This window comes from Pichia membranifaciens (assembly GCF_001661235.1).
Source record: "Pichia membranifaciens NRRL Y-2026 unplaced genomic scaffold PICMEscaffold_4, whole genome shotgun sequence".
NCBI classification, from domain to species: Eukaryota; Fungi; Ascomycota; class Pichiomycetes; order Pichiales; family Pichiaceae; genus Pichia; species Pichia membranifaciens.
In genome coordinates, this window is record NW_017566985.1 from 905,609 (window position 1) to 932,455 (window position 26,847).

The 26,847-nt window shown below is 43.1% G+C and overlaps 9 protein-coding genes and 2 non-coding genes across 11 annotated transcripts; 5 read left to right on the forward strand and 6 right to left on the reverse strand.

Moving 5' to 3' along the window:
* Window positions 1–19: 19 nt before the first annotated feature.
* PICMEDRAFT_34588 (hypothetical protein) lies at window positions 20–778 on the reverse strand (the record flags this gene model as incomplete). Its single annotated transcript, XM_019162895.1, has 1 exon — window positions 20–778. One exon carries the CDS (start codon window positions 776–778, stop codon window positions 20–22), a length of 759 nt encoding a protein of 252 aa, XP_019017040.1.
* Window positions 779–1,113: 335 nt separating this feature from the next.
* PICMEDRAFT_73415 (hypothetical protein) lies at window positions 1,114–2,517 on the forward strand (the record flags this gene model as incomplete). Its single annotated transcript, XM_019164473.1, has 1 exon — window positions 1,114–2,517. The coding sequence occupies one exon, from the start codon at window positions 1,114–1,116 to the stop codon at window positions 2,515–2,517; it is 1,404 nt and encodes a 467-aa protein (XP_019017041.1).
* Window positions 2,518–2,654: 137 nt separating this feature from the next.
* Window positions 2,655–6,041, reverse strand: PICMEDRAFT_19489 (hypothetical protein; the record flags this gene model as incomplete). Its single annotated transcript, XM_019162123.1, has 6 exons — window positions 2,655–2,875; window positions 3,011–3,287; window positions 3,522–3,896; window positions 3,993–4,744; window positions 5,339–5,564; window positions 5,676–6,041. Coding segments are annotated over 6 exons (2,217 nt in total), but the record flags the coding sequence as incomplete, so codon positions are not given.
* Window positions 6,042–7,688: 1,647 nt separating this feature from the next.
* On the forward strand, window positions 7,689–11,273 carry PICMEDRAFT_21905 (hypothetical protein; the record flags this gene model as incomplete). The annotated part of the gene is made up of 7 exons (XM_019162230.1): window positions 7,689–7,859; window positions 7,887–9,177; window positions 9,352–9,569; window positions 9,642–10,093; window positions 10,184–10,413; window positions 10,486–10,844; window positions 10,878–11,273. Coding segments are annotated over 7 exons (3,117 nt in total), but the record flags the coding sequence as incomplete, so codon positions are not given.
* Window positions 11,274–11,587: 314 nt separating this feature from the next.
* On the reverse strand, window positions 11,588–14,671 carry PICMEDRAFT_35389 (hypothetical protein; the record flags this gene model as incomplete). The annotated part of the gene is made up of 2 exons (XM_019162941.1): window positions 11,588–12,705; window positions 12,778–14,671. The coding sequence occupies 2 exons, from the start codon at window positions 14,669–14,671 to the stop codon at window positions 11,588–11,590; spliced, it is 3,012 nt and encodes a 1,003-aa protein (XP_019017044.1).
* Window positions 14,672–15,136: 465 nt separating this feature from the next.
* Window positions 15,137–16,951, forward strand: PICMEDRAFT_12375 (hypothetical protein; the record flags this gene model as incomplete). Its single annotated transcript, XM_019159920.1, has 1 exon — window positions 15,137–16,951. One exon carries the CDS (start codon window positions 15,137–15,139, stop codon window positions 16,949–16,951), a length of 1,815 nt encoding a protein of 604 aa, XP_019017045.1.
* A 132-nt stretch (window positions 16,952–17,083) lies between these two features.
* On the forward strand, window positions 17,084–19,305 carry PICMEDRAFT_17183 (hypothetical protein). The gene has a single exon (XM_019161497.1). It carries the CDS (start codon window positions 17,150–17,152, stop codon window positions 19,166–19,168), a length of 2,019 nt encoding a protein of 672 aa, XP_019017046.1. The 5' UTR covers window positions 17,084–17,149; the 3' UTR covers window positions 19,169–19,305.
* Window positions 19,306–19,509: 204 nt separating this feature from the next.
* PICMEDRAFT_17185 (hypothetical protein) lies at window positions 19,510–21,808 on the forward strand. The gene has a single exon (XM_019161498.1). It carries the CDS (start codon window positions 19,894–19,896, stop codon window positions 21,700–21,702), a length of 1,809 nt encoding a protein of 602 aa, XP_019017047.1. The 5' UTR covers window positions 19,510–19,893; the 3' UTR covers window positions 21,703–21,808.
* A 21-nt stretch (window positions 21,809–21,829) lies between these two features.
* On the reverse strand, window positions 21,830–21,913 carry PICMEDRAFT_t95. The gene has a single exon. It is a non-coding gene; the product is annotated as a tRNA-Lys (tRNA).
* Window positions 21,914–21,922: 9 nt separating this feature from the next.
* PICMEDRAFT_t94 lies at window positions 21,923–21,994 on the reverse strand. The gene has a single exon. It is a non-coding gene; the product is annotated as a tRNA-Glu (tRNA).
* Window positions 21,995–22,665: 671 nt separating this feature from the next.
* PICMEDRAFT_73421 (hypothetical protein) lies at window positions 22,666–26,623 on the reverse strand (the record flags this gene model as incomplete). Its single annotated transcript, XM_019164474.1, has 2 exons — window positions 22,666–23,045; window positions 23,716–26,623. 2 exons carry the CDS (start codon window positions 26,621–26,623, stop codon window positions 22,666–22,668), a joined length of 3,288 nt encoding a protein of 1,095 aa, XP_019017048.1.
* Window positions 26,624–26,847: the final 224 nt, after the last annotated feature.

The following is a 26,847-nucleotide window of genomic DNA, read 5'->3' on the forward strand; positions in this document are numbered from 1 at the left end:
GACGGTAGAAAGGAGATTTCTAATCTTGCTCAGCAATGGAAACGAGTCTTTCATCTATTTCATCCGCAGAGAGAGCTCTAAATCCGGCTTTGGTGGAAACACCTATCTCCAAATCGTTCTTTCTGAACTCGGTGCTTAATGCATTGCTCAACGTGATGATGCCGTATTCAACCAACTTCTTCCAGTCACCCTTCACTATCACCTTGGAGTCTGGCTCCTTCTTTACAATCTTCTTGAAATCTCTCTCTACAACAGCTGAAACCTCAGACTGCTTGGATCCCGTGGCAATCGCCTTTGCCGAAAAATAGTATCCAGCAGGATCAGTCTTGAGCAAACTTGGGCCCAGCTCCTCGTCGTAACTGATAAAGGTTAACGCAACACCCATTGGTCTCATGTACGCCCGCTGTGTATATATTTGCGACAAGTTTGCCATTCTCTTGGTGAGAACGTCCACTGGCATTTCGTAACCATACTTGTATTTGTATTCGGCACTCTCACTCCTGGCTCTCGTCGCCAAGGACCGTGCATCCGCAATTGAACCGGTCGCAAGCATTCCGACATTTGGCGAAATGTCAAAAATGTACGTCACTGTGGTTGGGTCCAACAACTTGTCACCTACCTTCTTCTGATTGATGAAACACACACTGTCCTCACCAACAAGTCCAAGGGATGTTAAGTTGGTGGAGTTGATGGCCTTGAATGCGTACTCAACCTGATATAGTCGTCCCTCTGGGGAGAATACAGTGATGTGTCTATCAAATCCTGCTGTTCCTGACATTTTCTACTGATATGTCTTGCTTTATTCTTGGGGCTTCGACTCCTTGCACTCAATCCCTTTCTCTTCCTCCTCCTTCTTCCCCCCAACCCGCTAGAGTTCTATGTGCTCCTTCGATTTGCCACCCTCTCTGTCTCAAAAAGTGTTTCCTTCGCCCTTTCCGCGCTGTGAGCTTTTTCCTACTACAGCTACTGCACTGCTAGTACTGCCACTGCTACTGCTACTATTGAAAATTAAAGCTCATTCTTTCTCCTTCTATTCTAGCACGTAAGAAGGAGAAGAGAGGAAGCAGCAGATGGCACCCAGCAAAACAGGGAATCGGACAAGACGAGAGCAGAATGACACTGGCCTCATGGATGGATGAGAGCAGCTCGTTTGCTCCAGACGCAAGAACTGCGAAGCATACACCATTTTTTGAACCTGTGGTAAATTCTTTCAATGACGGTGGATACAGGCCAAATGTCTCCTATCACTATAATCCCAATGTTTCGGCATACCACTATGGTGTACGACATCCGATGAAACCGTTTAGGTTGATGCTCACAGACCATTTGGTAATAGGATACAAGCTGCATGAGCAAATGGACCTCTATGAAACGAGACGAGCTACTGAGGAGGAGCTGCTAAACTTCCATTCAGCAGATTATATAGAGTTTTTACAACGTATCACTCCAGAGAACTCTACCAAGTTTGCAGATGACTTGAAAAAATTCAACATTGGTGACGACTGTCCTGTGTTTGACGGTATGTACGATTATTGTCAGTATTATGCAGGTGCCTCTTTGGATGCATCCAGAAAGTTGATATCCGGGATGAGTGACATTGCAATCAACTGGTCTGGTGGGTTGCACCATGCTAAAAAGTACGAGCCTAGTGGATTTTGTTATGTCAACGATATAGTGATGGCAATTCTCAACCTTCTACGAGTTCATTCAAGAATCTTGTACATAGATATAGATTTGCACCATGGTGACGGTGTCCAAGAGGCATTCTATCTGACGGATAGAGTGATGACAGTTTCCTTCCACAAATACAACGGAGAGTTTTTCCCGGGAACAGGTAATTATGATGAGGTTGGTGTCGGCAAAGGTAAGCATTTTGCTCTCAATGTTCCATTACAAGACGGTATTGATGATGAGTCCTACGTGAGACTATTCAAATCTGTCATTGAACCTGTGATAGCGAAGTTCAGACCAACTGCAATCATACAGCAATGTGGTGCAGACTCCCTTGGTTGTGACCGTTTGGGCTGCTTTAATTTGAATATCAAAGCTCACGGTGAATGTGTCAAATATGTTAAAAGTTTCGGTGTACCCATGCTCTGTCTAGGTGGTGGTGGATATACGCCTAGAAATGTGAGCAGACTTTGGTGTTACGAGACAAGTGTTTTGGCAAATGTGGAATTGAATTCGAAGCTACCAGACTCTTTACCGTTTAGATCGTGGTTTCAACCTGATTACTCGCTACATCCTAATTTGGGTGATCGGTTTGAGAACAAAAACACAAAAAAGTACTTGGACAACCTGAGAGTTCAGCTCTTGGAAAACCTCCGATATTTGAATCAAGCACCGTCAGTTCAGATGCAAGAAATACCTCCCGATCTACAAAATATAACCGATGATAAAGAAGCTCAATTAGTAGACAGAATAAAACGTGAGAGTGAGATCGATAAATACAAGGATGCAGAGAGGTACTACGTGAACAAGAAAGATGAAAGTAGACGTGGTGAGCTGCTGGATTAGTGCGTCTTTCCCTTGCTACCTGTATGTAGTTGTAAATTATCTGTATATTATCAAATACACTTGTTATCATTTTTTCAGGATATTCACATTTACATGAAAGGAACGTAATCATCTTCTTCATCATCGTCGAATCCCTGTCCGAAAAGGTTGAACTTTTCAAAGTCAAACCGTCCAAGTTTTTGCAGCGTCCAGATCTTGCGCAACTTCTTCAGACTCAATTCACCACTGCCAACACCCAAATCAATGAGTCCAGAAAAGCAACACTCAATTACTGCTTTATGTCGTGGCTCGATACAACACAAGCCGCAAACGTATAATGGCCATTGTACCATCACCAACCTATTATCGAATTGATAGTCTAAATACTTGTCAAAGGGGAATGCGGGCCATTTAGATAATTCCTTTACCGAATCCAGTCCAGTTTCTTTGCCGAGTCCCTTATCAGCATCTACGTCCATAACTTTATAACGATTGTCGAGGCTTACCATATCACCGGTATAATTTTTATCAATCTCTTCTGCAGCTTCTTCTCTAAATCGAACCAGGCCATACAGTCCAACTATCATTCTGCTTACAACGTCTTGTACCAACGAAGACTTGATTCCAAGGCCATATGCAGAAACTCCGCCATGTAATGTAAGTAATCTCAAGAACGCTGCATCGGCATTGAGTTGTTGGGACAAATCTACCCATGAAAAATATATTTCTTTCTCATGATCATCAGAATTTTTGTTTTCTTCTTTTACATCTGCGGCATTTGAGAAATTCGACTCAGCGGTACTCTCTTGCAGCGATAACTGAGATGACTTTGGATGTTCTTCTGCTTCAATATTTGAAACTACAGTTGGTGATTTTGAGTTTGAAGCCGAGGGACTTTCTCCTGAAGATGCTGATGGCGAGTTACTCTCTCGGACAAAATTGTTTAAATTTTTGTTGTTTCCTGAAATTTGGGTAGGATGAATGAATGCAGATATGAAAACTTTCTCTAGTGGTGGGTTGTGAACATTGTCTTTTTCCGTAAACGCTTTTTTTATGATTTCAGATGGGTGAAGGCCTTTACCTAAAGGAACAATGTAGGGTGGCTCATTATTCATGTACGTAAAAGTCCGAGCTTTTTTTATGAGCGCAAATAATGAAAGCAGAAAGTTGGAATTCAAGCTTTTCCCTTGGCTATCTAATATTTTTCTCTCGTAAATCTCAAATTTTTGACATTTGGGTACATTATCTTTACCTCTTATGCATTCAATTGTGTACACTAGTGCATTGAAAACTTCCAGTATGGTCTCATCGTATCCCAAATACATGTTGAACCTGGAGGGAATATCGGACTCCAATTTTCCATCAACTACTATACCGAAATGGACTAGTGCATTTGTTAACTTCCCAGGCTCAATCAAATCATCGTCATGATTATTATACAAGCTTGTATTTTGTCTAAGATATCGAAGATACTGAGGTGTTTGAGGGCAGAGGACTGGAAGGAACTCATCCATTTCGTCAAAATTATGTATTGTACCTCCATGGGGGGCAGTTAATGCTGCCAACACTTCCATCGAATAAAACCATAACCAAACAATAGTTAACTCTAAGGAAAGTGGACGGTATCTGCAGTATTTAACCAATAGATCTTTTGCACCGTGCAAATGAGTTCTCCATTGCGAACCTTTATGACCAGAAAAGTCAGAAGCTAGAACTTGGATGGTCAAAAGTAAGGACTCAATATTGTTCAAAGTTGTCTGTTTTGAATGTAGAACAGATTCAAGCGAACGCAAACAAGAGGATAGGTAATATGTTCGAAATGTTCGGTGATAGTTCAGTTTTTCTTCATAATTTGGTAAATCTGAGCGTTGCTCAATTTGATAGACTTCAAATCTTGCTGATATAGCTAGTATAGCAAATAGTAAGTGAGGAGAATGTTTAGCTTGTTGCAAGAAAATTCTAAGATATGCGTTGTGTGCATAATTTGTTGAGAAGGGAATAATATTAAGATGAATGTGTGTGACAAAAATTTTCAAATATTTTACATGTGACGAGTTCAATCCCCAGTTGAAGAATGATGCCAATAGCTCTAAGTCTTTAGTGTTCAGTGTTTTGTTGAGCATCGTAATGTAATCGAATGGCACAAGGGATTGTAAATTTGGATGAGGAAAAGCCTTTGAATTTTCGTGAGAATATTGCTTGAAAAACGACCTGGAGGTTCCATAATTTGACAGAATGGATAAATCACCTGCTGGTGATTTGATGTCTGTCAATATTTTAGGGCTTCCATAGTCTACCAAAGATTTTGTTAGAGTCTGAATATAATTACTATTGTACGTTTCAATTTGATCCTCCTCATCTTCTTCATCATTTTCATCAACATCATCGCCATCATCTTCCTCCTTTTTCTCTCTGTTCCCATCATGCTCATTATTGTAAATGCTGCTAATTTCTGTGGAATTCTCTGAATCGACTTCTTCCTCAAATTTTCTCTTCTTGGACGTTCCATGCGTAGCACCAGGCAATAATGAAACCCCCAGTTGAGAAGTGCCCACTCTTTTGTTATCTACACTGTTGTTTTTAAGAAAAAAGTAGGAGTCTTGAAATTGCAAATCCTGATACTGTGAACTCTGATGATCAACAGTGGGTGAAAGCTGTGCATTTGCTATTTGACTATCAGATGAAGCGATGGAGTAGCTAGTCGGAGATATCCCTTCAAATCGGATGCTTGACAAAGAAGGCTTGAAGGCTTGTGAAGTTTCTTGATAGTTTGAGGCGGAGTTTGTAGCTGATGTGGCTTTGATATCAACAGGTGGTGGCTGAACAGAAGCTTTGTCATCACCACTAGATTTGGGAAGAAGATGTCCAGTTTGAAAATCTAGAGTGTTGAAGTCTATTTCTAAAGAGTTGATCAAGCCATTCAAATCCGTGATCAAATTAGTTGCACCACTGAAGAGGGAATTTTCGAGATCAATTTGAGATAGTATGCCCGGAGTATTGCTAGATTGAGGCAGTGACAAAAGCGGAGACTGAACATTCGTGCTTAGGTTTTCTGAGGCAGGGTTCGTCTTCTGAGGAGCTTGCCGGAAAGTATTAGATAACAGGTTTGTGTTCTCCTCAAGAACAGGGAGTTTCGGTTGTTTAGCAGCAAGAGCATTTCCCGCCAAGGGATTTTGAACCACTTGCGGAAGTATATCCAAAAACCGATCTACAGAGGGTTTGGAAACAGGAATTGTGGTTTTCTTCGTTGCTGCTGTTGCTGCTGTCATTGTCGGACTTGCGTCTATCGCCGAAGTCAGCGGCCCACAGAGGCCAACCGATGGAATGATTTTGGTCAGTTTTGTGTCCTTTTTCAGCTTCCCTACCCTTGAAAGCATGGAGCCTTCAATGGTGAACGAGCGTGAGTCTTTGAACTTGAGGATCTGGCGGTACGAACACTCTTTGTTTGCATTGATGCAGTTATAACAGGTCGGCTTGTGTTCGTCGCATTTGAATTTCCTCTTCTTGCACTGGATACAGCCATTTCGTGAGTAGCTGCGCTTCTTCACCTCTGTCGACATCAGAATGAGCAGCCAGAACAGATGCAGAGATCAAAAAGGATGCTTTTCTGATCGGCAAGAAGACCTTTGGAAGCTATTATTTCGTATATATGTGAGGTGCAGTGAAAAATGGATCAAATTATGGTTATCATGACAACGAATAATTTGATAGCCTGTCCAAGGAAACGTGACGCAACTCTGGACTGCGGGAAACCAGTTACAACAAAACCAGTAAGCCGGAGTTCACTGTTAAGGTGAAAGTTCAAGCTGTTGGAGCTCCAAAGCCGGTACAGTACCTTTATCATGAACCTAATGGTTGCCGTGATTGATGGCCCTGATTGTCAGCACTACCGAATGCGGCAACTAATTCCACAGAGCAGACCAGCACACGCTTACGTAACATGACTTATCGGATTGTTACGTAATCAGCTACGGCATGGATTTTTGTCGCGAATTTCTCCTTTTTCTCTGGTTTTTCTCGCCTTTTGTTTACGTTTGGCGCCTGAAGCAGTATAAAAATAAGTAGCAGTTGGAAGCACCGCCAATTTGGTAACAAATGACCGGACACAAAGACGTTTGGGAAACGGGAGGGCATTGTCCAGCTGGAATTTTGTTTGTAGGATGTTGGACCAACATACCGCATTCGACACGTCGGGCAGCAGGAAAGGGGGAGATCCTTCGATCAACATCTACCTCCACACTACTCTCCACGTTATTATAGCACGTATCGGTACCCGTTTGGAAAAGTCTATCTCGTCGCCCCCTTTTCCCCACTCTCCGATACGACCTATCACGAAGCTTCACCTGCCCCAAAGCAATAACAACACCAAGTTCTTCAGACAGGTGGACCGACAGACAGAACTATTCGTATACACATCCGCATACATAACCTAAGCTCGTGTGCCCTCTTGAATGTCTACCAAGTTGTTTTCCAGCAGGCAATTCAAATCGATTCGATCGTTTTGCAAAACAAACAAACAGGGTCACTGTCTCTAGCTGCAAAACAAAAAAATCGCAACAAACGAATTTGGCTAGAACGCCATGCAGCACCCAAACAAAACCGATGCTGACGGAATGCACTTGACACCAGTACTGCAGCAAAGTCAAAACATGGCGAGTCTTGTCAAGACGAGCAGCAATGTCAGTTACGGAAGTTTTAACACCACCGGTAACCAGAACACAAACATGAATAATGATAGCGGTAGCGGCAATCTTGACAGCCCCATCAACAACAACACGACCGTCACCAACAACAATACTAACAGGCACTACAATAACGCCAACATGAGTATCAGCTCCCCGATCAACAATAACACCTCTTTCAACATGCAAAGTTCACCAAGTCATTCCAAACATTTATATCATAACCTCTATTCTTCCCCTTCCAAAAAAGAAATGAAGATGTTCATACCTCCTTTACAAAAAGATCCCAGCAATGACCACCTGAAGCCTTTAAACGAAAACAACAATGCAAGGAACCTAGCAAACGATACCAAAAGTAGTCCTACAAGCGCACACTTCAACAACCATTCTAACGAAGGTGACCTAAACAGTAATGGTATCATCACAAATAACCATAGTATAAGCACCGACATGGGCAAAAGAGATACAAGCACCGATATTTTTTCTAGCCCAGTGAGGCACAATAAGCTAAAGAAGACAAAAGTATGTAAAGTTTGCTCGAAGCCAATCATAGGAACATTAGTCCGTGCAATGGGAAATATATATCATGTTGATTGTTTCACCTGTTTTGACTGTCATAAGCCTTGTTCAGATAAGTTTTTTGCAGCAGATATAGAAGTGGATCAAAATGGAAAGAGTATAGTCAATTGCGAAGAAAATAAAGAGCAGACAAATCAAACTATAAATGTGCCGTTATGTGAATACGATTATTTCAAAAGGATAGATTTGATATGTCACACATGTAACAACGCAATCAGAGGCGCATATATAACAGCACTGAGGCATAAATATCATTCTGAGCATTTCTTCTGTGAAGTATGCCATAAAGTTTTTGAGTCCGATAATTACTATGCAAATGAGGGCAAGATATATTGCCACTTCCACTACTCTAAATTATACGCATTTCACTGTGAAAGTTGTAAATGTGCCATTCTCAAACAATACGTTGAGATTTTCAGGGGCGGTAAACAACAACAATGGCATCCAGAATGTTTTATGGTCCATAAATTTTGGAATGTTGATATAACTGTTAACGCCCTAGGCTTAAACATTCATTCAATAGACGATGTTTCATCAAACCCAGAGAAGCTGTACAAGGTTGAAACAAACCTGGAGAAGCTAACTATATCAATCTGGCTAACACTTTCCGAATTCGAAGAGTCATGTGCGTCGTTGATATCCGAAATGTTACACACCGCAACAACAAACAATAAGTCAAAAGGCTTACTAGTTACATCTAAGTTGGTTTTCAAAATACGGTGTCTTTTCAAAAGTATAGAGTCATTATTCAACTACTCAACTTCGAAACACATACTCCTGAATTATTCTTTACCAAAATATCAGAATTTCTCCCAATTGAAAAAAGAACCACGCTCATTAACATCCAAAATTATGTCTTACTTAACATTCCTACGAGATATCGACTCTGAGAAATTAACCGTTAACAAGTACTCACATGAATTGCTATCATTGATATCCACAATCGCTCATTTTATCAAGCTAATTTCTAGAAATGCTTTGATGCATGCGCTGGAATTTAATAGACTCTCTGTCTCTTTGAAACCAACAGACATACTTCTAAGCAAAATCTCGAAGCATGAAGATTACCCTCAAGAATTACTATCGTTGAATTCTATATCAGTCAAATCAAGTGACTCCTGTACCAGTTGTAATAAAAGCATTGAGGATGAGTGTATTATGTATAAAATTGGAGACTCAATCGAGAAAAGATGGCATACGGATTGTTTCCGATGTTCGAAATGTCCAAATAATCAACAGATTCCAGTATCGGAGCTTTTGGAGTCTTCGTTTAATGGTAAAACTAACGAAGTTCTATGTCCGTCTTGTGCTTCTGGGGATGTTAACGCTCAAGTTGGATTCCATTTGGTGTCAAGATACATGCAATTGGCTTATCTGCTAGAAATTGCCATTGTTCGCTCAAAAATCGTAATAGAAAAACGTGAAAAGAAAGGCCACATGAAGCAATTGAGTGACGTTAGCTTCTCTACATCAATAGAATCCAATTCTGCAACTCTAAGGAGAGGTAGCGCAGAAATTGTAGATACCAAAAAGGACAAGCAAAAGCCTAAGAAGTCTTATCATCCTAACAATCCTTTTATTACTGCTCCGCAAGACTTTGAAGAGACTCGTGTGAATTTGCCACTGGTGGATAACAAGCAATCGAACTCGGTTCATAGGCCGCCAGATAATGACTCTTATGAGAACAAGGTAACAGAGATAACGCGTAGGCGTTCTCAACGTGAAGCAAGAAAGTTGAATAGTGCAAATCGTGAAATACGTAAATCAGTAATACTTGAAGCGCCAGTCGCTTCTAGTGCAAGTACAGAAGAAGTTGTTGATGGCAAGAAACTACCCGTTAATACAACTGCAAATACAGCCCACAATATGACATTGAACCATCAGAATTCTGTTCACAGCAAATCTTCTAAAGACTCTACCATTTCACCTAACTCATTCCGCACAGGTTTCAAAGGTTCCCTCAAGTTGAGAGTTCAAGATCTTTCAGCAGATAATAAAAATGCAAGAAAAGGTTACAGTAATCATGACTCACAAGCACAGAAGGATGACGAAAACGAAAAGAGCTTTGACTCAGTGAAAAGTTCAAATTATAAACAACGAGGTCCTTTCAATGCAGCACTAACGTCAAAATTGTTGCAAAACGAAAGTTCACTCACACTTGATGATATCCCCAGAATTGTCAGCTCGGAGCAAGCACGTGAGCATAGGCCAAATGCCTTTCGCTTCCAACGCAGAGATTATTCATCTGCAATCTCTAACCTTCCTAAACCAAAAGTTGTCAAAACCAAAGATTCCAATAATGACAAGATACCACTACCTACGCCAAGTCAACCAAAGTCTAAAAACAGTACAAATATTCCCCGTAATGTTGGTAGTCTTCCAAGTTTAAATAACAGTGCTTCAAACAATACATACGGCAAAAAGAGTGTGGTAACCTCTTACAACGCTATCAATGGCAAAAGATACTCTGAATTCAGCAACAGTGCTCACGAATATATTAGACACATAGCCGCATTTGCACTTTATGATATGTTTTCTAACAAAATGACACTTGAAGAATGCACCAATCTAATAGATGTGAAAAAATCGCTTTCTTTCTGGGAGAAAATTTTTGGCAATGGCCACAGTAACGAGTCCGAATCTCGTGTCTCTGCTAGTGGTAATAATGGCACTGGCAGCAATAATGACTTCAAATCTGGATCTGCGACTATTTCTGGATCTGGAAAAGGTGTTTTTGGTGTTCCACTCACTACCTTGGTTAACAAATATGGTATGGATAGTGATCTCGGTGTCGGCTCACACAAAGTACGGATTCCGCTTTTGATTGATGAGCTTATTAATGTGATGAGAACCCAAGATGTTAGTATTGAGGGTGTTTTCAGATTGAATGGTAATATACGAAGACTTCGACAGTTGGTTGAGGCCATCGAATCCCGTCCTGAGCATGTGCCCAAACTCGAAAATGAAACTCCCATCCAACTAGCAGCTGTCCTTAAAAAATTTCTAAGAGACCTACCAGTTCCACTATTAACTTTCAAGCTTTACGATTTGTTTATACTATCACAAAAATTGGGCAGTGGTCCTAGCGTTAGTGAAGATGATACAAAATTGGCACGTAAGAGGGAAAGAGTTTTGAAGTTGGCATATGCAATGTTACCAAAAGCACATCGAGATCTAGCTGAAGTTTTGTTTGCATTCTTATCTTGGGTTTCAACCTTTGCCAATATTGATGATAACAGTGATAATATGGGAGGCTCCAAAATGGATACACATAACTTGGCCACTGTCATTACTCCAAATATCTTATACACGAAAATTGATACGGCTACTCATACCAAAGGAAAGAGTAGTTCCGATGGGGAAGGGATTGATCCATCGAAACTGATCAATTCTGCTGGTGGAGAAAATCAATTTCTTGCAATAGAAGTAGTAAACGAAATGATTGAGATGAATGACGAGCTAAGTGTCGTACCTGAAGACCTATTACGTCTCTACAAACTTGCTGGTTTTGATAAACGTACAACCATGGATAAAGACAGAGATAGAGATAAGGAAAGAAATAGAGACAATGATAACGACAGGGACAAGGATGGCGATAAAGATAAAAACTTGATGTTCACCAAGGATATTATGGCAAAGCTGAAAAGTGTAGTTGAGTCAAATCCTGGTTTACTAGCTAAATTCTGAACAAGAATCCATGATTTGCTGCGCTCTATGCAGTGACAATTTTAGATATTCACGAATAATAGATTAATTCGGTATACTTCATAAATTGAATTTATAAGCTAGAGTCTTTTACTCAGTAAAATTTTACTACATAATTTTGAGATTTACGTTGCTTTTCCGTCGGTGACAATTTGGGAAGTTTCCATTCCACCTCTCCCTAAAAAGCCAAACATAGATTTAAATCTGTCACTGCTACCCTGCAATGATGCTTCGAATAAATCTTGGCGCAAACTCATATCTTCCTGTTGTTTTTTCAACATTAACAAAGCATCCTGGTCAGCAGAACAAATGGGGCACGAAACATTTTCATCATCATTAGAGTTCTCATTGATTATCGAAGATATTTGGGTATTCTCAATAAGGCAGCTTTCATGAATCTGATGTCCACACTTGAAATAAATGATAGGGAAATCAAGCTGACCCGAGCACACTGAGCATCGTGTTGTATTAATGAGCTTTGGGTTATGAAGTAAATCTTTTATCTGACTAGTAAGGTCATTTAATTTGAGTTCATATGCGTCAACCAGGGCTTCATTTTTTTCTATTCCCGATTTTTGTCTCTCTATATTTTTTAGTAAATAATCTTTAACCAATCCTAGTTTTACGTTAGCATTTCCTCTTGTTAAACAATCTAATACCTCAAGCGGAGTGAAAAGTTTCAGATTGTCAATTGTAGTAAGTAGTTTCTTCAAATTTTCCTCACCAATGGTATCCATGAGTTGTTTATTCGAGGTATATGTAGTAAGTGCAAGTCTGAATAACTCATGTTCCTTCGCACCATATTTGTTGACAATTTCCAATGATTTTTCCAAATTCCCTGAAAACACAGCAGACCGAAAAATGTCAAGTTCAAAGCCTTCAATGGAGCCAACGTTATCTGTTGATTCTCTAATAATCATTTCACCCTCATTATAATCATACATGTTAGAGATGAGCAATAATGAGACTTTGTCTTCTTCGGACCATTCAGTTCTCCCGTCAAGTAATGCCTTTGCTTTTAATTCCCAATCAATCTTGTTATCTACATCTTCATTTGCTAGAGTCAAATACATTTCGTAAAGAGTATTCATGAGATCCTTTTTGTCTTGTACATTACCACCAAAGGCATCATAGCTTTCTATGCAAGCCTCTAGAAAAATGACAAATTCGTAGTTGTGGTTCACAAAACTTGAGAAAATTATCCGTGGCTTTGGTGGTTGATAGGTCGGTTTAATTGGAGAAACTACGTCACATTCAACCACGTTGTGTTCATTATCCTCTCCATTGGGCATTTCAGTTTTATTCGCCTCTGTACCTTCTTTTAGTCTCATAAAGGAAACAAACTGTTTGTACGACGTTATCAAAGGATACGTCGTCATACTTTTACTTTCATTGATTTCATTTTTCACTACTAAATCCCTTGATTTAGGTGTGTAGTTTCCTGTAAAAACATCAATCAATAACTGTGTAGTTTCATTAGGTAGGTTATTGAGTAATACGTTCACGTTATCAATCACAACTCTTAATAAGTCGTCTATGCTTAGGGACGTGATATATGTGATTGTGGACACAGTGTCATGCAGATCGTTCAATTGGATTGATACTACAACTTGGGACAGATTGAATTTTTCGGCTATCAACAACGCCAAGTCGTAGTACTCATTTTCTTTGCATAACTGAATTATCAGGTTAAGATCAAAAGCTTTATATTTTTCTACTATATCAAAATCGTCATCTATTTTGATACCGTTTATGAAATTTACAAACTCATCATTCTTTTTGAGTTTGCAAAACGAAGTCAACAAAAGGTTTATGTGATTTGGAGTTGATATTTCCAAATCTACCATTTTTTGGAGGTATTTTATCAAATGATGAATTTTTGAGCTCTCTTTGAATTTTGAAATCACCTCACTAGTTTTACCTAATGGGATACACTCAATAAACTGGTCTATGGAGTCAGCAAATTCACCCTTATCGTAAAGAAATAGCCCGTAGCGCTTTTTCAATTTCATTATTTCCTCTTGTGAAAATTCTTCTGAACTCTCATTTGTCAACTTGATAGCTATCTGAAACAAATCACTTTTCACGAGAATATTAACGTTTTCTTTTATCGGCTTTTCATGCAACCTCAGCAATGATCCATCCGAAAGTAGCATATAAAGATCATTCCAACATTCGAAAACTTCAAAAATGGAGCTTGAAATTGATTGGTTGTAGACTATGTAATTATTTTTCATGTCCAAAACTATGAGTTTGTTACTGGATATTATTGATGATTCAGTCAAATTTGAGTTTACAAAGGAAAGAAAAAGCGCATATCTGTTCTTGTAAACGTATAACCTTCTTTTCGGTATGTTCATTTGAATGGAATGTGATTTACCCTTCAGGTGGTAAAACTGGAAGCAATTATCTCTCGCAACCAGCAATGCTCTTCCTTTACTGTTATTACTTTCAGTGTAAGTGCTGCTGCAATCGATATCTGCTCCTTCTTTATCATCCAAGATTTTATCCCAGTGTCCATTGTTCTTCCCTGTTGTAGAAAGTGTGAAGATTTTAGAGACGGTACAAATGTATAGTGTCATTTCATCTCTAAAACTGATTGACGTGATAGGTTCTTTATTCTCGTAAATGACTCTTTGTCTCGATCCTCTGTCATGTAAAAGGTCACCTCTTACCAATATCACAGTACCATTGGAGAACCCAAAAGTGAGTGCAGTGTAATCAAGAGAATAGGTAAAACAGGTCATAGGGTAGTTGTTCGATCCGTTGGTTATCGTGCAAATAGTGTGATAGCTTGAGTTGTAGTCAAATTTTTTCATGTTGTAATGTGGGTTCAATAACTTATCCAAGCTCCATAGTTTTAGTGACAGAGGGAGTCCTTGCCTTTCGGCAATTGTCACCAGAAAGCCGTTACTAGCAACAGCAGTGGATCCTCTGTTGGAGCTTTTGCCAGGGTTGCCGTGGAAGAAAGCTAATTTTGTTATTGCCCAGCCTATGTCATAACACTGAAACTCGTACTCCTTTTCAAACTGTGAGTTAATGAGTTTGACCCTCGTCTGCTCCACCGCTATAGCAATATGTCTCCCCGTAGAGCAGGTGGCACTTATCGTTGGATCAGAATACAACGCATTATCCGGAGAGCCGTAATACGGGTCCTTGATAGGCGTCCCCTCGAAGAACGGGAACTGTCTCCACGAAGCCAACGACATTTTTTATTGCGGCAGCAAGGTGTTTATCTTTGTGACCTTCGTCCTGTTTTTTTTCTGGAACTGGAACGGCTCTCCTTGCCTGCTTGCTGTCTCCATCCACTGTTGCTCATGCCGGGCCTGTTCTTCTTCACGTCCTGCCTGCACAGCCAAAAATGGCAGCCAAAACTGGTGTGCTTACGTAAGCCACTGGTAAGAAAAGGAGTTTGATCTGAAACATGTATGACACAATTCTGGCGAACGTTGTGGAAACAAGAAAAGAAACCTAGTAGAAAGGCTCAGGGAAAAAGAGGGTCACACGGAGAAGAAGACCGGATGGCGTTAGACAGAGTGTCGGAGGACGATCTTCCAAAAGCTTGTATCTTTTGTTTCCGTCTTGGCAAGGAAAGGCGCTTTCTTCTGTTTGTAGTTTTCTAAGATGTACCCAAGAAGAGAAGGAAGAAAGAACAGCACAACAGCAAAGTGAACATGCAATCGAGATACTATGATACATCGTCTTCGATCTATCCGGATGATAGGAGGACGCAATTTTACAATAACCTTTACAAGACGCCGTCGCCGCTGAGTCCTGTTGGGAGCAACTGGTCGAGTTCAAGTGAGGACTTCAGTGACGATGTGTACAGACCGTATGTAACGCCACCATCGCCGTTCGAGAAATCAACCCAATACAACAGTAACAAGGTCACAGCTGTAAATCCGTATGCACAATCTCTATGGTACTCATTCCGGGGGAATGACGGCAGCGAGATCGAGAAATACAAGAAGGTGACGACAGAAAAACTGATGCCGTCCCTCATGGAGAAAAGTTCAGAAAATTTACAGCTTGGAACAGGAAGAGTATCTGGAAATTACTCGATGGGCAGCATTCGTAGCCAAAGTAGAAGTCATCGTGAGCAGCGGTTTACTGCGACAAGCAGCGAAGAGCAGATATTAGAGCCGTTAAATAATCCGCCACCCTATGAGCTCATTTCGATCCAGTCAATCATCGTTAAAAAACTCAAGCTGCTTTTAGAGATATCAAACAAGTTTGACAAGTTTGTGGACGAAAACAACGTCCTCATCAACTCGAAAATCAAGCTTTTCCTTTTTAGCAACATCAAAACGTTGCTGATAATCCACCATAAGTTTCTCGACACAATTCTTAACAGGGATGGTAAGATAGACCTCGAAGAGCTGCTGTATGACCATTTGCAAAGACTGTACCATGTGTACCCTTCGTACCTCTGTTACAATATTATCAGAGTGGAATTTGTGAGGCGTATTTTGGATACCCCGAAATTCAACCCGTTTGTGAAAAGTAGTGAGGCCTTACAGTCCGGCGACTATTTTTTCTCCTCCACCGATAACGACAGCCACTGCTCAAAAGAGAAAAAGTTTCATAATCTGTTGGTATCGCCCTCTGTTGATTTCGAAAGGTTTCTTCGATATCTGGACGACTATATCGGCAAATCCAGTCCGCGTATAGGTGTGTTAATATCCAAGTTTCTTGGACACTATGAAAACTTGCAGCAGAAACACCTTGACGTAGACGCAAACGAGCCTCTATATTTGGAGATCCCGCAGGAGTGGAAGGCAAGCCACAAAATGAACTGGAAGGAGATATCCGGAATGACGATTGACCGACAGCTGGTGCACTATTTGCGCTGGCAAATCAAGAGTCAGTATCAGCGGTACTGCAAGATCATGAAGCTTATGAGGTGCCAGGTGGAGCAGATCTCCAAGATTTCTGTGCTGAACAATCACATTTCCAAAGGGTTCGTTCGTTTGCAGAGTGATTTGCCGCACACAGCGAGAAACGTGGGGACAAAGTACCAGAAGCATCTGGGGAAAGTTGATGTGGAGAACAAGAGGATATACTGCATTGTAGAAGAGTTTGGCAAATTTATCAACAGTGAGAGCTTGAAGAGCGCCGACCAGATCATGGTTAACGTGTTGGCTGCTATCAAGAAGCTTAACGGCCAGGGCAACCAGGGAAACGGGAATTGCTCAGTGGAAAAAGTGTTTCGGGTGCACCAGTTGAAAGTCCTCTTTGAGGAGAGCATGTACCTTGTTTTTGCTAAGTTTGTTGTGTTTGTGAGGCGGTATTTGCGGATCAAAAAAGAGTCGTTCGCCCATAGCGGAATGTCCGTTGTCCCGGTAGAGAGCATTGTATCTGGGTTCCAACGGAGCCGACTGCAGCAGCAGGAGAGCGTACAGCGGCAGGAGGCCCAACTAGCTGTGTACAACCAGGAGCTTGGACATGCCTGTGCCAAAGGCCGGCTCTTGAAGCGGTTCTTTGCATGAGACGGAGAAAGATGGAAAACGTGTTTTTCTCAACGTGTGCGGGGAGAAAAAGGAGGTGGAGCGTGAAGCGTGTATTAAATGTGTAACCTTGTGTACAGGAACAAAAGTTTCTTCTCTACGAAAGCAATTGGACGGGTTTTCTGGTATTTGCCAGCAAGATTGCATCGCAAAACCATGCTAGAGTCAGAGAGAGAATATATGGCGTCGCTGCTTGACAGCGTCGACTGCATCGAATATCTTCCGCTGTTTGAGGAGAATGACATCACGCCCGACCTACTGCCGTCGTTGGACAAACACGCGATCAAGGAGATGGGAGTGAGCAAGGTGGGCGACCGGTTGCGGATGCAGGTTTTGATAAAGCTGACGAACATTGAGCGGATCAAGAAGGACGTGCCTGTGGAGCTGTTGAGCAAGAGTATCAACGTGGCGGTGAACTCGATGATGCAGCTGGAAGAGCAGGTGAGGGCTGCGCAGGGTCACAATGATGCAACAGGTGGCAACACAGGTGTTGTATCGATCAGTGTGATTACTCAGGATGGTGAGGTACACCCGGTGGACGTGGGCAAACGGCGAAGCGGCTCGGAGACGGACACGAAGAAGAAGATTGTGCTTTCTGTGCTCGGGACGTCCAAGACACACGAGTGGAGTGTGTACTACGTGGACTACGCGGAGGGCGGCACTGTGCATGAGGTGAGCGGCGGGGAGCTCGACCGTCTTGTTGCGGAGGGTCTGCCCGAGAAGGACCGGCTTGTGCTGTGTCGGGCGCAGGAGAGCGTGAGCACGGAGGCGGTGAACACGTCGAACCGGATCCACCGGCGGAGGAAGACGCCTGCAGCGGGCGGGGCTGCTGCTGCTGCTGCTGCTGCTGCTGCCACGAGACGGGACCGGGAGATCAACCAGTTCATGGGTGGCCGGCCTCCGAGCCAGATGATCAGCACGAATCTCCGGGAGTACTTCCCCGAGTTGGGCCACGGGGAGATTGAGGACATCCGGCGGAAGTCGATGCGGTTGTCGATGTACAGCAGCAAGATGATGGACCGGTTGAGCAGGGCGCTGCCGGCGTCGCCGGAGGCGAAGACGAAGCGGGAGACGTTGTACGGGCGGCTCAGCAGCCTGTCGCTGATGTCGAGCCGGCTGTCTGTGTACAGCGACGCGAGCTACGGGGTCGGGATGCCGCTGCGGATGGACCACCACAGGCAGGAGGCGGAGGCGGGGGCAGAGGCGGACACGATCATCGAGGACGAGCACCCGAACAGCATCATCGAGTTGCTCGACGAGAGCGACGGCGACGGCGACGGCGACGGCGACGGCGACGAGGAGAGCGAGGAGGAGCTCGGGGTGATCAGCCGGGAGGTGGCGAACGGGCCCAGCGTGTGGCACAAGGGCCCGAAGATCGGGCAGGGCTCGTTCGGGAACGTGTACCTCGGCTTGAACGGGCTGACAGGCGAGTTGATGGCGATCAAGCAGGTGGACATGCCGCAGAACGAGACCGAGCGCTCGAAGAAGACGATGGTGGGCGCGTTGAAGCAGGAGATCTCGCTCTTGAAGGAGCTGAGCCACGACAACATTGTGCGCTACCTGGGCTCCAACACCGACCACACGCGCATGTACATCTTCCTCGAGTACGTTCCCGGCGGCTCCGTCAGCAGCATGCTCAAGATGTACGGGCCCTTCGAGGACCGTCTTGTGCGCAACTTTACGCGCCAGGTCATTGTCGGCTTGGTCTACCTCCACAGCCGCGGCATCATCCACCGCGACATCAAGGGCGGCAACATCCTCGTCGACAACAACGGCAGCGTCAAGATCGGCGACTTCGGCATCTCCAAGAAGACTGCTGTGGACGACCCCGACCCTGCTGCTGCCGCTGCCGCTGCCGCCGCCTCCCCCAAGCCCAACAAGCGCTCCTCGCTCCAGGGCTCCGTCTTCTGGATGGCTCCCGAGGTTGTCAAACAGGTTGCCTACACTGACAAGGCCGACGTGTGGTCTGTTGGCTGTCTTGTTGTGGAGATGTACACGGGCCGCCACCCGTACCCGGGGCTCAGCCAGATGCAGGCCATCTTCCAGATCGGAACCGGCAGGGCTCAGCCCGGCATCCCGGCCCGCGCCCTCGCCGACCCGCGCGCCGTGGAGTTTCTTGGCCAGGTGCTTGCGCCGGATTACGTCACGCGGCCGCGGGCGGCGGAGCTGCTGGCGCTGCCCTTCCTCCAGCAGGAGTAGTCAAGAGAAGAGAAGAGGAGGGGGGGCAACGGGGCAACGGGGGCACACGGGGCACACGGGGCAACGCCCGGTTTGGGACAGCAGAGGCGGCTCAGAAGAAACACAGCACAGCACAGCACACATGGACAGCAGCAACGAAGACCACACCAGGAAGTGGGCCGAGCACGGCGACGAGCTTGCGCCAAACTTGCAGGGGGCAAAGCTCAAGTTCGGCAACACAACCAGGGACCCACAGGACCCGCAGGTGTGCCGTCCACACAGCAGGGTTGTCCCGTGTGCGAATGAGTCCGGCGACTACATCAGGTGCGGTGGCCTGCTCCAGACGGGGGGGCACCGGCCCGGGGCCGTCGGCGTCGCTGGGACGGGCCCGGGCTCGGGGCATGGCTTCGGCGCCCTGAGCGGAGCAGCGGGCGAGAAGAGCACGGAGGACACGGAGAAGGGCAAGGACAGCAAGGGCAAGGACAGCAAGGACAAGGACAGCAAGGACAAGTGACCCTGTAGACACTGTATAGCACCCGGTGTACACGCTAACGCGAAGGCTCATCGTGTACGCACGCCCGCAGCAGCGAAACAGCTGCCCTGGCCCTTTTCGCGGACCGCACAGCAGCACGAGGTTGACGGTCCTGAAGACACAGGCAATGGAGGTCTGCAGCAGCAGGCAGGAGGGCGAAAGGCAGAAGGACCTCTGCGGCAGCTGCCACCCACAAGCCCGTCTGCCGCCCGCCATGAGACTCAACAAACGGCTCCTGCGCACAGCGCTCTACGCCCTGCTGACCCTGCTGCTGGCAGCAGCCACGCTGTCGGTGCTCAGCAGACCCGGCACGTCCAGCTCTCCCGCACACACCTCCGGCAGGGCCGGGAAGACCAGCAAGGGCCTCTTCTCCGACATACTGAACCTGCCCGGCACAGACTCCGTCCAGGAGATAGAGGACCCGCTCGTGCTTGTCGCCGTCGGCTTCGTAACGTGCACCGCGTTCGCCTTCTTTGAGAGCTGCAGCGACGACATCGGCAAGGTCTACAAGCGTCTCTCGTCCGTGACAGACGACTACTCGGTCATCCAGACCACCCATGTCCACAAGTTCCGAAAGGACCTCCGCTCGGGCCGCTCCACTTTCACCACCATCCACCCGTACGAGGTCAGGGTCCCCTACGACCTCGTCTCCAAATACAGCATCCCAGCCATCGACAGCTTCTTCGTCCACAATGCCCTCGACGACACCCTCTTGAAAAACACCCGCATCCCCACCCCCATCCTCGAGGCCACAAAGAACACAACAAACATCAAGCTGTTGAACTCTATGGGCTACTACGACGCCGGTTACGGCCTCTGGTACAGAACTTCCCCCTCCCACAGCACCCTCTACCATCAGGTGAACTTCTTGTTCAACGCACACCTCGGCGACACCCTGCCAGGCTGGTCCGCCGTCTCTAAAAGACCCCTCACCATCTCCAAAAACGACGCATACTCTCTTGGAGCAGACAGAAACATCTCCGACTTCCGCACGTTCAACTACCATAAGTTCGACAACGAAGTGTATGTTTATGTGAAGGAGAAGAAACCTGTCTACATTCCGCAGGTAAGCTTAAAGACCCACAAAGATGGCAAGTTCAAAATTGTCCAGTTAGCAGACCTCCACCTCACCACAGGGTTTGGAAAGTGTCTCGACCCTTATCCAAAACTTGACTATCCGCTCAAAAATTGTCTTGCTGATGAATTCACCCTCGACTTCGTCCACAAAGTACTCGACTTGGAGAACCCAGACCTTGTTGTTCTTACCGGTGACCAGCTCTTTGGACCCGAAACGTTCGACTCGGAGACTGCACTCTTGAAACTTCTAGGCATACTAATCCAGCGGAAAATTCCTTACGCCCTTGTTTTCGGTAATCATGATACCGAAGGTGGAACTCTTCGACCGGGGATGATGATGCACATGATAGAAAACCTACCGTACTCAGTCTCCAGTAGTGTACCAGGTAGAGTCGGTCTCGGAAACTACGAGGTCGTAATTGACGGTGTCGGAAGCAACCCTCCAATCGTCCTATACATGCTCGACTCAAGTCAACCAGGCGAAAAGGGGGGCTACAAGGCGTTCACAGATGAACAAAAGCATTTTGTCGAAAGGCTCTCCTCGTATCATGAAGATCACAAGGACCCAATCAAACTCGCCTTTTTCCACATTCCCTTGCCCGAGTACACCAACGTCGTTAATGTCGATGCAGCGAACCGCCAGGGAAATTTTCTTGAGGGAGTCGTTCCATCAAGCCCAAATACTGGGATGTTTGACACTTTGAAAAGCTTGAACGTCAGGTTGATATCGGTGGGGCATGATCATTGCAATGATTTCTGCTTTAACAATGATGGGGTCACTCTATGTTATGGGGGTGGTACCGGTCTCGGTGGCTACGGTGGCTATGGTGGCTACATTCGAAGAATAAGGGTCTTTGAAATAGATACAAATAGTAAAGAAATTATTACGTGGAAGAGATTATACAATGATCCAGAAACAAAAGTTGACCTTTATTCTTACACCTGAAAAAAGCTTTACAATTCTTAAATAGTAAAAGATAAATAAACATTACTATATAAGAACTTGAGAATGATGTTGTTCATTCAAGTCTTAATTATTCCACAAACAAACAGTAAAAAACTCAAAAAATTTAAGCCCGATGCGGGGCTCGAACCCGCAGCCTTTTGATTGCTATCAAATTAAGAGTCAAACGCTCTACCGATTGAGCTAACCAGGCTTAAAGATGTTCCGATACCGGGAGTCGAACCCGGGTCTGCCCGGTGAAAGCGGACCGTGATAGCCGTTACACTATATCGGAATTTGTTGTAAATTAAGCGCTGTCCTCTTGTTTATCCGTCGTATAAACATTAAACATGCCATTTTATTCTGGGCGAGCGTTAATAACAATTGACTCGATTGAGGCGGTCATGATTTACCGTTTATATAAAGTGCCAAACTAATGAGGCTTTAATTCAAAGCAATGCCGAGTATGTTGCAATAAGTTATTGTTGTAATCTAGCTATTCTATTATGAATATCCATTGTATATGTACACGTTTTCTTATGTTTGTTACTTAGTTAAAAACAACTTATACAACTCTTAATAACTAATGATTCTAAACACAGATAGGAGACAAAACCTCTCCTATTTATACACTCATGACGTCGGCTAATCTTTCCAGTTTTAGATTACTTGATGCCTTGTCATTACAAGGCTCTTTTCTAATGCCTTGTCTTTAATAAGCCTCTTTCTCTAATTTATTGATATTGACTTCGGCATCTTATCTCAACAGTTATCTAGACAGAAAATAAGGCATTTCAAGCTAAAGAAAGATCCCCATAAAGACAAGGCATTAGATTGATAGTTGTTCATAATTTATTCTCATACTTGTCTCCCAACAATGCGTCTTTCCCCTCGAAAAGACGAGCAATTCCCGCTCAGGAAAGGCTAGTATGTTTTGTCTTAAGTTTCTCCACGTGATAAGAGCATTTAACTAAAAGATCCCCGCCAAGTGATCAACTCATCATTAAGTTCGTGAAAATCTTCTTCAATTCTAAGAAGATCAACCTCTCCGCTGAAAAAACCCAAATAATCTATTTCCTGCTGCTTTAAACATGAGAAGACACATCGGTTCTCTTCCTCAGATAATCCTAGAGGCTTGGCAACCTGAATAGCCGGAACATCGCTCGCAGAGACACCAAAAATCTTGGTATCGTGTGAGCTTATATTACCCAAACATAGACGGAATTCTGTAGTGTTAAAAATTGCCGTATATGAAGTCACACTTCTCGTAAAGGTTTGGATTTCAATGTGACTCTCAGGATTCAAGCGAAGAGCGGATGTAAGTTCAGCCAGAAAAGCCAGTGAAACTAGTTCTTTAAACAAACGCATATGAAAACTATGTATGGCCTTTTTCGAAAGCTGTTTTTTGTTCTTTAACTATCTGAAGGGCAAGAAGCACAGGAGATACAACTACAAAACTTCACCGTTCGAAATTATCGGAAGATGAAAGCCCTTGACTCTATTCTACAGATAATTGAAGGAGGTAGCAGCAGCAGTCTAGCTTTGCCATAAGCCTCTTCTAAAATTACGTAAGCATGATAGTTACCGTAGTATGACATCATTCTCTGGCTTCGATGCTTCATTTTCGAGCCCATGGCATCTTGAATTTTGTGAAGGTTTCATTATCGCTAGCCATTTAACCTGAATGTTCATCCTTAGTTTTGGGAGCACAGAACCAACAAAGCTTTTTTGCCTAACTTTATAAAGATGATTCATATATAATTAGTACTGATATAAATATAGAATATAAATATGTATATGGTGGTAGATCGATATTATCATAAAATGGGGGAAGAAGAATAAGATAAAAGAAACATAAATTCAAATAAAAAAACAAAAACAAAAACAAAACTAAATCAACATGAAAATTAAGATACACTTGCAGTATAAAAATTATAGTTTATTTTATCCTGCTCTATTCTACTCTTGCTTAATAGCCAAATCTGCTAATTTGATTGATAGGCCTGTTGCTGTTACTGTTATGACTATGATTAGTATCATTATTTTCAGCAATGATTGGTGGATCCATAGCCATAACTCTATTATTCATGTTGTATCCAGAGTTAAAAACATGATTATTGTTGGAATTGTTGTTATGCTGACTACTATGGTTGTGGCCGTGACCATGACCATGATTATGCATATGACTCAGACGACGACCATGGTTGTTGTTGTTGTTATTGCTGTTGTTATTGTTGTTGGATAGATTCATACTGTTGTTGTTTGATTGAGATGCATCGAAATTGTCAAATGGCTCACCATTCAACAAACCAGAATTAAAGACTGCAGCATTACCACCTCTGCTGATTAGTTTCGATAAAATTCTTCTACCATGAGGAGTATTACGAACGTCATTCAAGTATGGCTTCAATAACTCACTCAATTCTTTGAAACTTGAATCATCGGCAACATCCAATGATGTCTGCAAAACGTAGTTACCATAAGCATCGTGTAGTAAGAGTTTCAGACTCTCAGGATTTTGTAGAAGTTCTTGGATCAACAACGGAGCTAAAGTAGGAATTCTCAATGATTTTTCAATAACATTTGAGCCAAATTTATGCGTAGATAATTTGGTCAAATTGGAAGCCAATGCTGCAATTATGAAATCAATTGATTTCGAAGTATCAGGAATCTTGTTGATAGATTGTGGATCATTTTGAATTCTTAGTCTATTCTCTTCCATGCTTAAAACATATTGGACAACATAATTACCATATGGGTCAATACTCAATTCAACAGCATTTTCTCCCACTTTCAGTGCCAATTGTTCACACTGAACTGGTGTACCATGATCAAAACATCTTTGTAGAACACAACAACCATGTCTATGTTTGGCAATCTTAACACAGTTTTCACATGCAGCATCAAAAATAAAGTTACAATAGCTTGGCGGTAGTTTTTGCAAACATTTTTGAATCACATGATTACCATTCAAGTCCCTACTCAACAACACAACATAAGAGGACAATGAGTTGATAATGATTTGAAATTCAGCTTCCGTTGAAATACATTCAACTAATTTTTGTAAAGCTCTAGTACCATGAGGATCTAAGGCAATTCTGACAAACTGAGTGGAAGCATTTCTAACCAAAGTGGTTCTTTGAGTTTCATCGACTCTTTCTAGCAGCTTTTGGATCAAATAATTACCGAATGGATCAATCATCAATTCAATCACATTCAATTGGATTTCATTGAATATTTTAGTTGCTGCAACATCGCCATTGAGTTCCAATTGTCTCTGCAAAAACCTACAACCATGTTGATCTTTACAGAGGTAGAATATTTCGTTAGCGAAGTCACTCAATGTGGCATTAACAAATCTTGAAGCATCTTCTCCACGCTTATTATTTGATGTGTGCTTTCTGTGAATATTGGCAGTCGAATTCAAACCCAAGTTGTTACGGTGATTAGCTGAGTTATTGCTGATATTGTTTGTCTTGAGAGTACCGTTATTGTTTACACCAAAACCAGGATCTTTTGGATTTGGGTTATTGTTGGTGAGGTCTTTGTTCATGACATTTTTGTTCATATCTTGGAAAGGTCTAGAGTTCAGCTTGTCAACATAGGGATAATTCTGAGCCAAAAAGTTTTGCTGGCCATTCCCATTCATCGAAGGAGAGTTTAAGAAAACGGGACGAATTTGAGGATTGGTATTGATGTTGATTTGATTAGGTAGTAAATTCAGAGCTGGAGAGCCTGGGTTCATCATATTATTTTGTAAACCATTCATTGAGGGGACCTTTGCCGATGGACCAGAAGATTGTAAGAAACCAAATTGATTTGGAATATAGTTGCCAAAGAATGATGGGTTGATTTGACCTTGTTCAGGGCCAGACATGGTGGGGGTTATACCCATACCCAGGGATTCGCCTGCAACAGTTCCGGATAAGATATCATTTGTCAAAGCAGGATGCAAAGCAGATGATACCTGAGTCTGTGAAAGATCACCAATAGAAGTATCATTGTTATCATTGAAATCATTCAACTGGGACGGTTGATTATTAGGAGAACTCAAATTATAGTTCAATCTTCTCGAAGTTTCGCCCAGAATAGGGGTTGAGAAAGTTTGGTTTCTGTGTTTATTTGGTGATAAGATCGAAGACGAAGACGGTGTGTTTGTAATCGAGTGCTCAAATAAGTAGGAATCCAGCTGGTTGTCGGGCATAATGAAAGAGCTGTTCCGGGAAGTTATGGGATGATTGTTGGTATTGTTGTTAATATTGGCAGCGTTGGTACTACTAGTACCGTTGTTGTCGTTGTTGTTGTTGTTATGGATTTCAGCATTAGTAGTATTGGTTGTTGCAGAAGTGGCAGCAGTTCCAGTATTTTTAGAAGCAGCACCGATTTGAGAAGGGTTGAAAGGAGAACTTTGATTGTTGATATGCATGACCCCTTCCTTAGTAGTATCATCGCGTGTATAAGAAGCGGTGGAACCGGAAGAAGAGTGTTGGTGACTATTGTTATTGACGGCTGTGTTCAGATTACCGGCAGATAACGACGAAAACTCGGGGATGGTTGAAAAGCCACCGAAGTTGGAAGTATTTGCATTGGACCATGCATTGGCAACTTTCCAATCACTTGGGGGGGTTGAAGGGTGATTACCTGCGTTTTTAACTTTCGGTGAAAAAACTGGATTGTCATCCAAGTTCAAAGAACTCAAGACCCCTGGCAATGAGTTGAAGTCACGACCAGAGAGTTGGTCATTGATATTGGCTGCATTGGACAAAATCGAGGCAGAGTTAGTGTTCAGGATGGTGTCTGACATTTGACTCTGGTTGGGTTGTTTTGAAAATTCACCCATTGGAGGAGTCGTTGTGGTGGTAGCGTTTATATTGATTTGGGAAATCGAATCATCGAAAGATGATAAGGTTGTTTGATCTGACATTATTGAGTTTCTGTACGTTTTTTTAGGGATGTTTTTTTGTATTTGGATCCTTTTACTTTTCTATTATGAGACTATGTGAATAATATATGGTACAGGCAAGAAAACGATGATAGTAAAGTTGATCTGAGGATGGGATTAGTAATGATAACACGATTGGAATTTTAAATGGATGATCAAGAAAATGATTTATGAGCAAGTAAATTTCGGCAATAACAAAATAAAGA

Coding starts and splice junctions, on each gene's coding strand:
- PICMEDRAFT_17185 (XM_019161498.1), top strand. CDS start 19,894: ATGAGACTCAACAAACGGCTCCTGCGCACAGCGCTCTACGCCCTGCTG.
- PICMEDRAFT_17183 (XM_019161497.1), top strand. CDS start 17,150: ATGGCGTCGCTGCTTGACAGCGTCGACTGCATCGAATATCTTCCGCTG.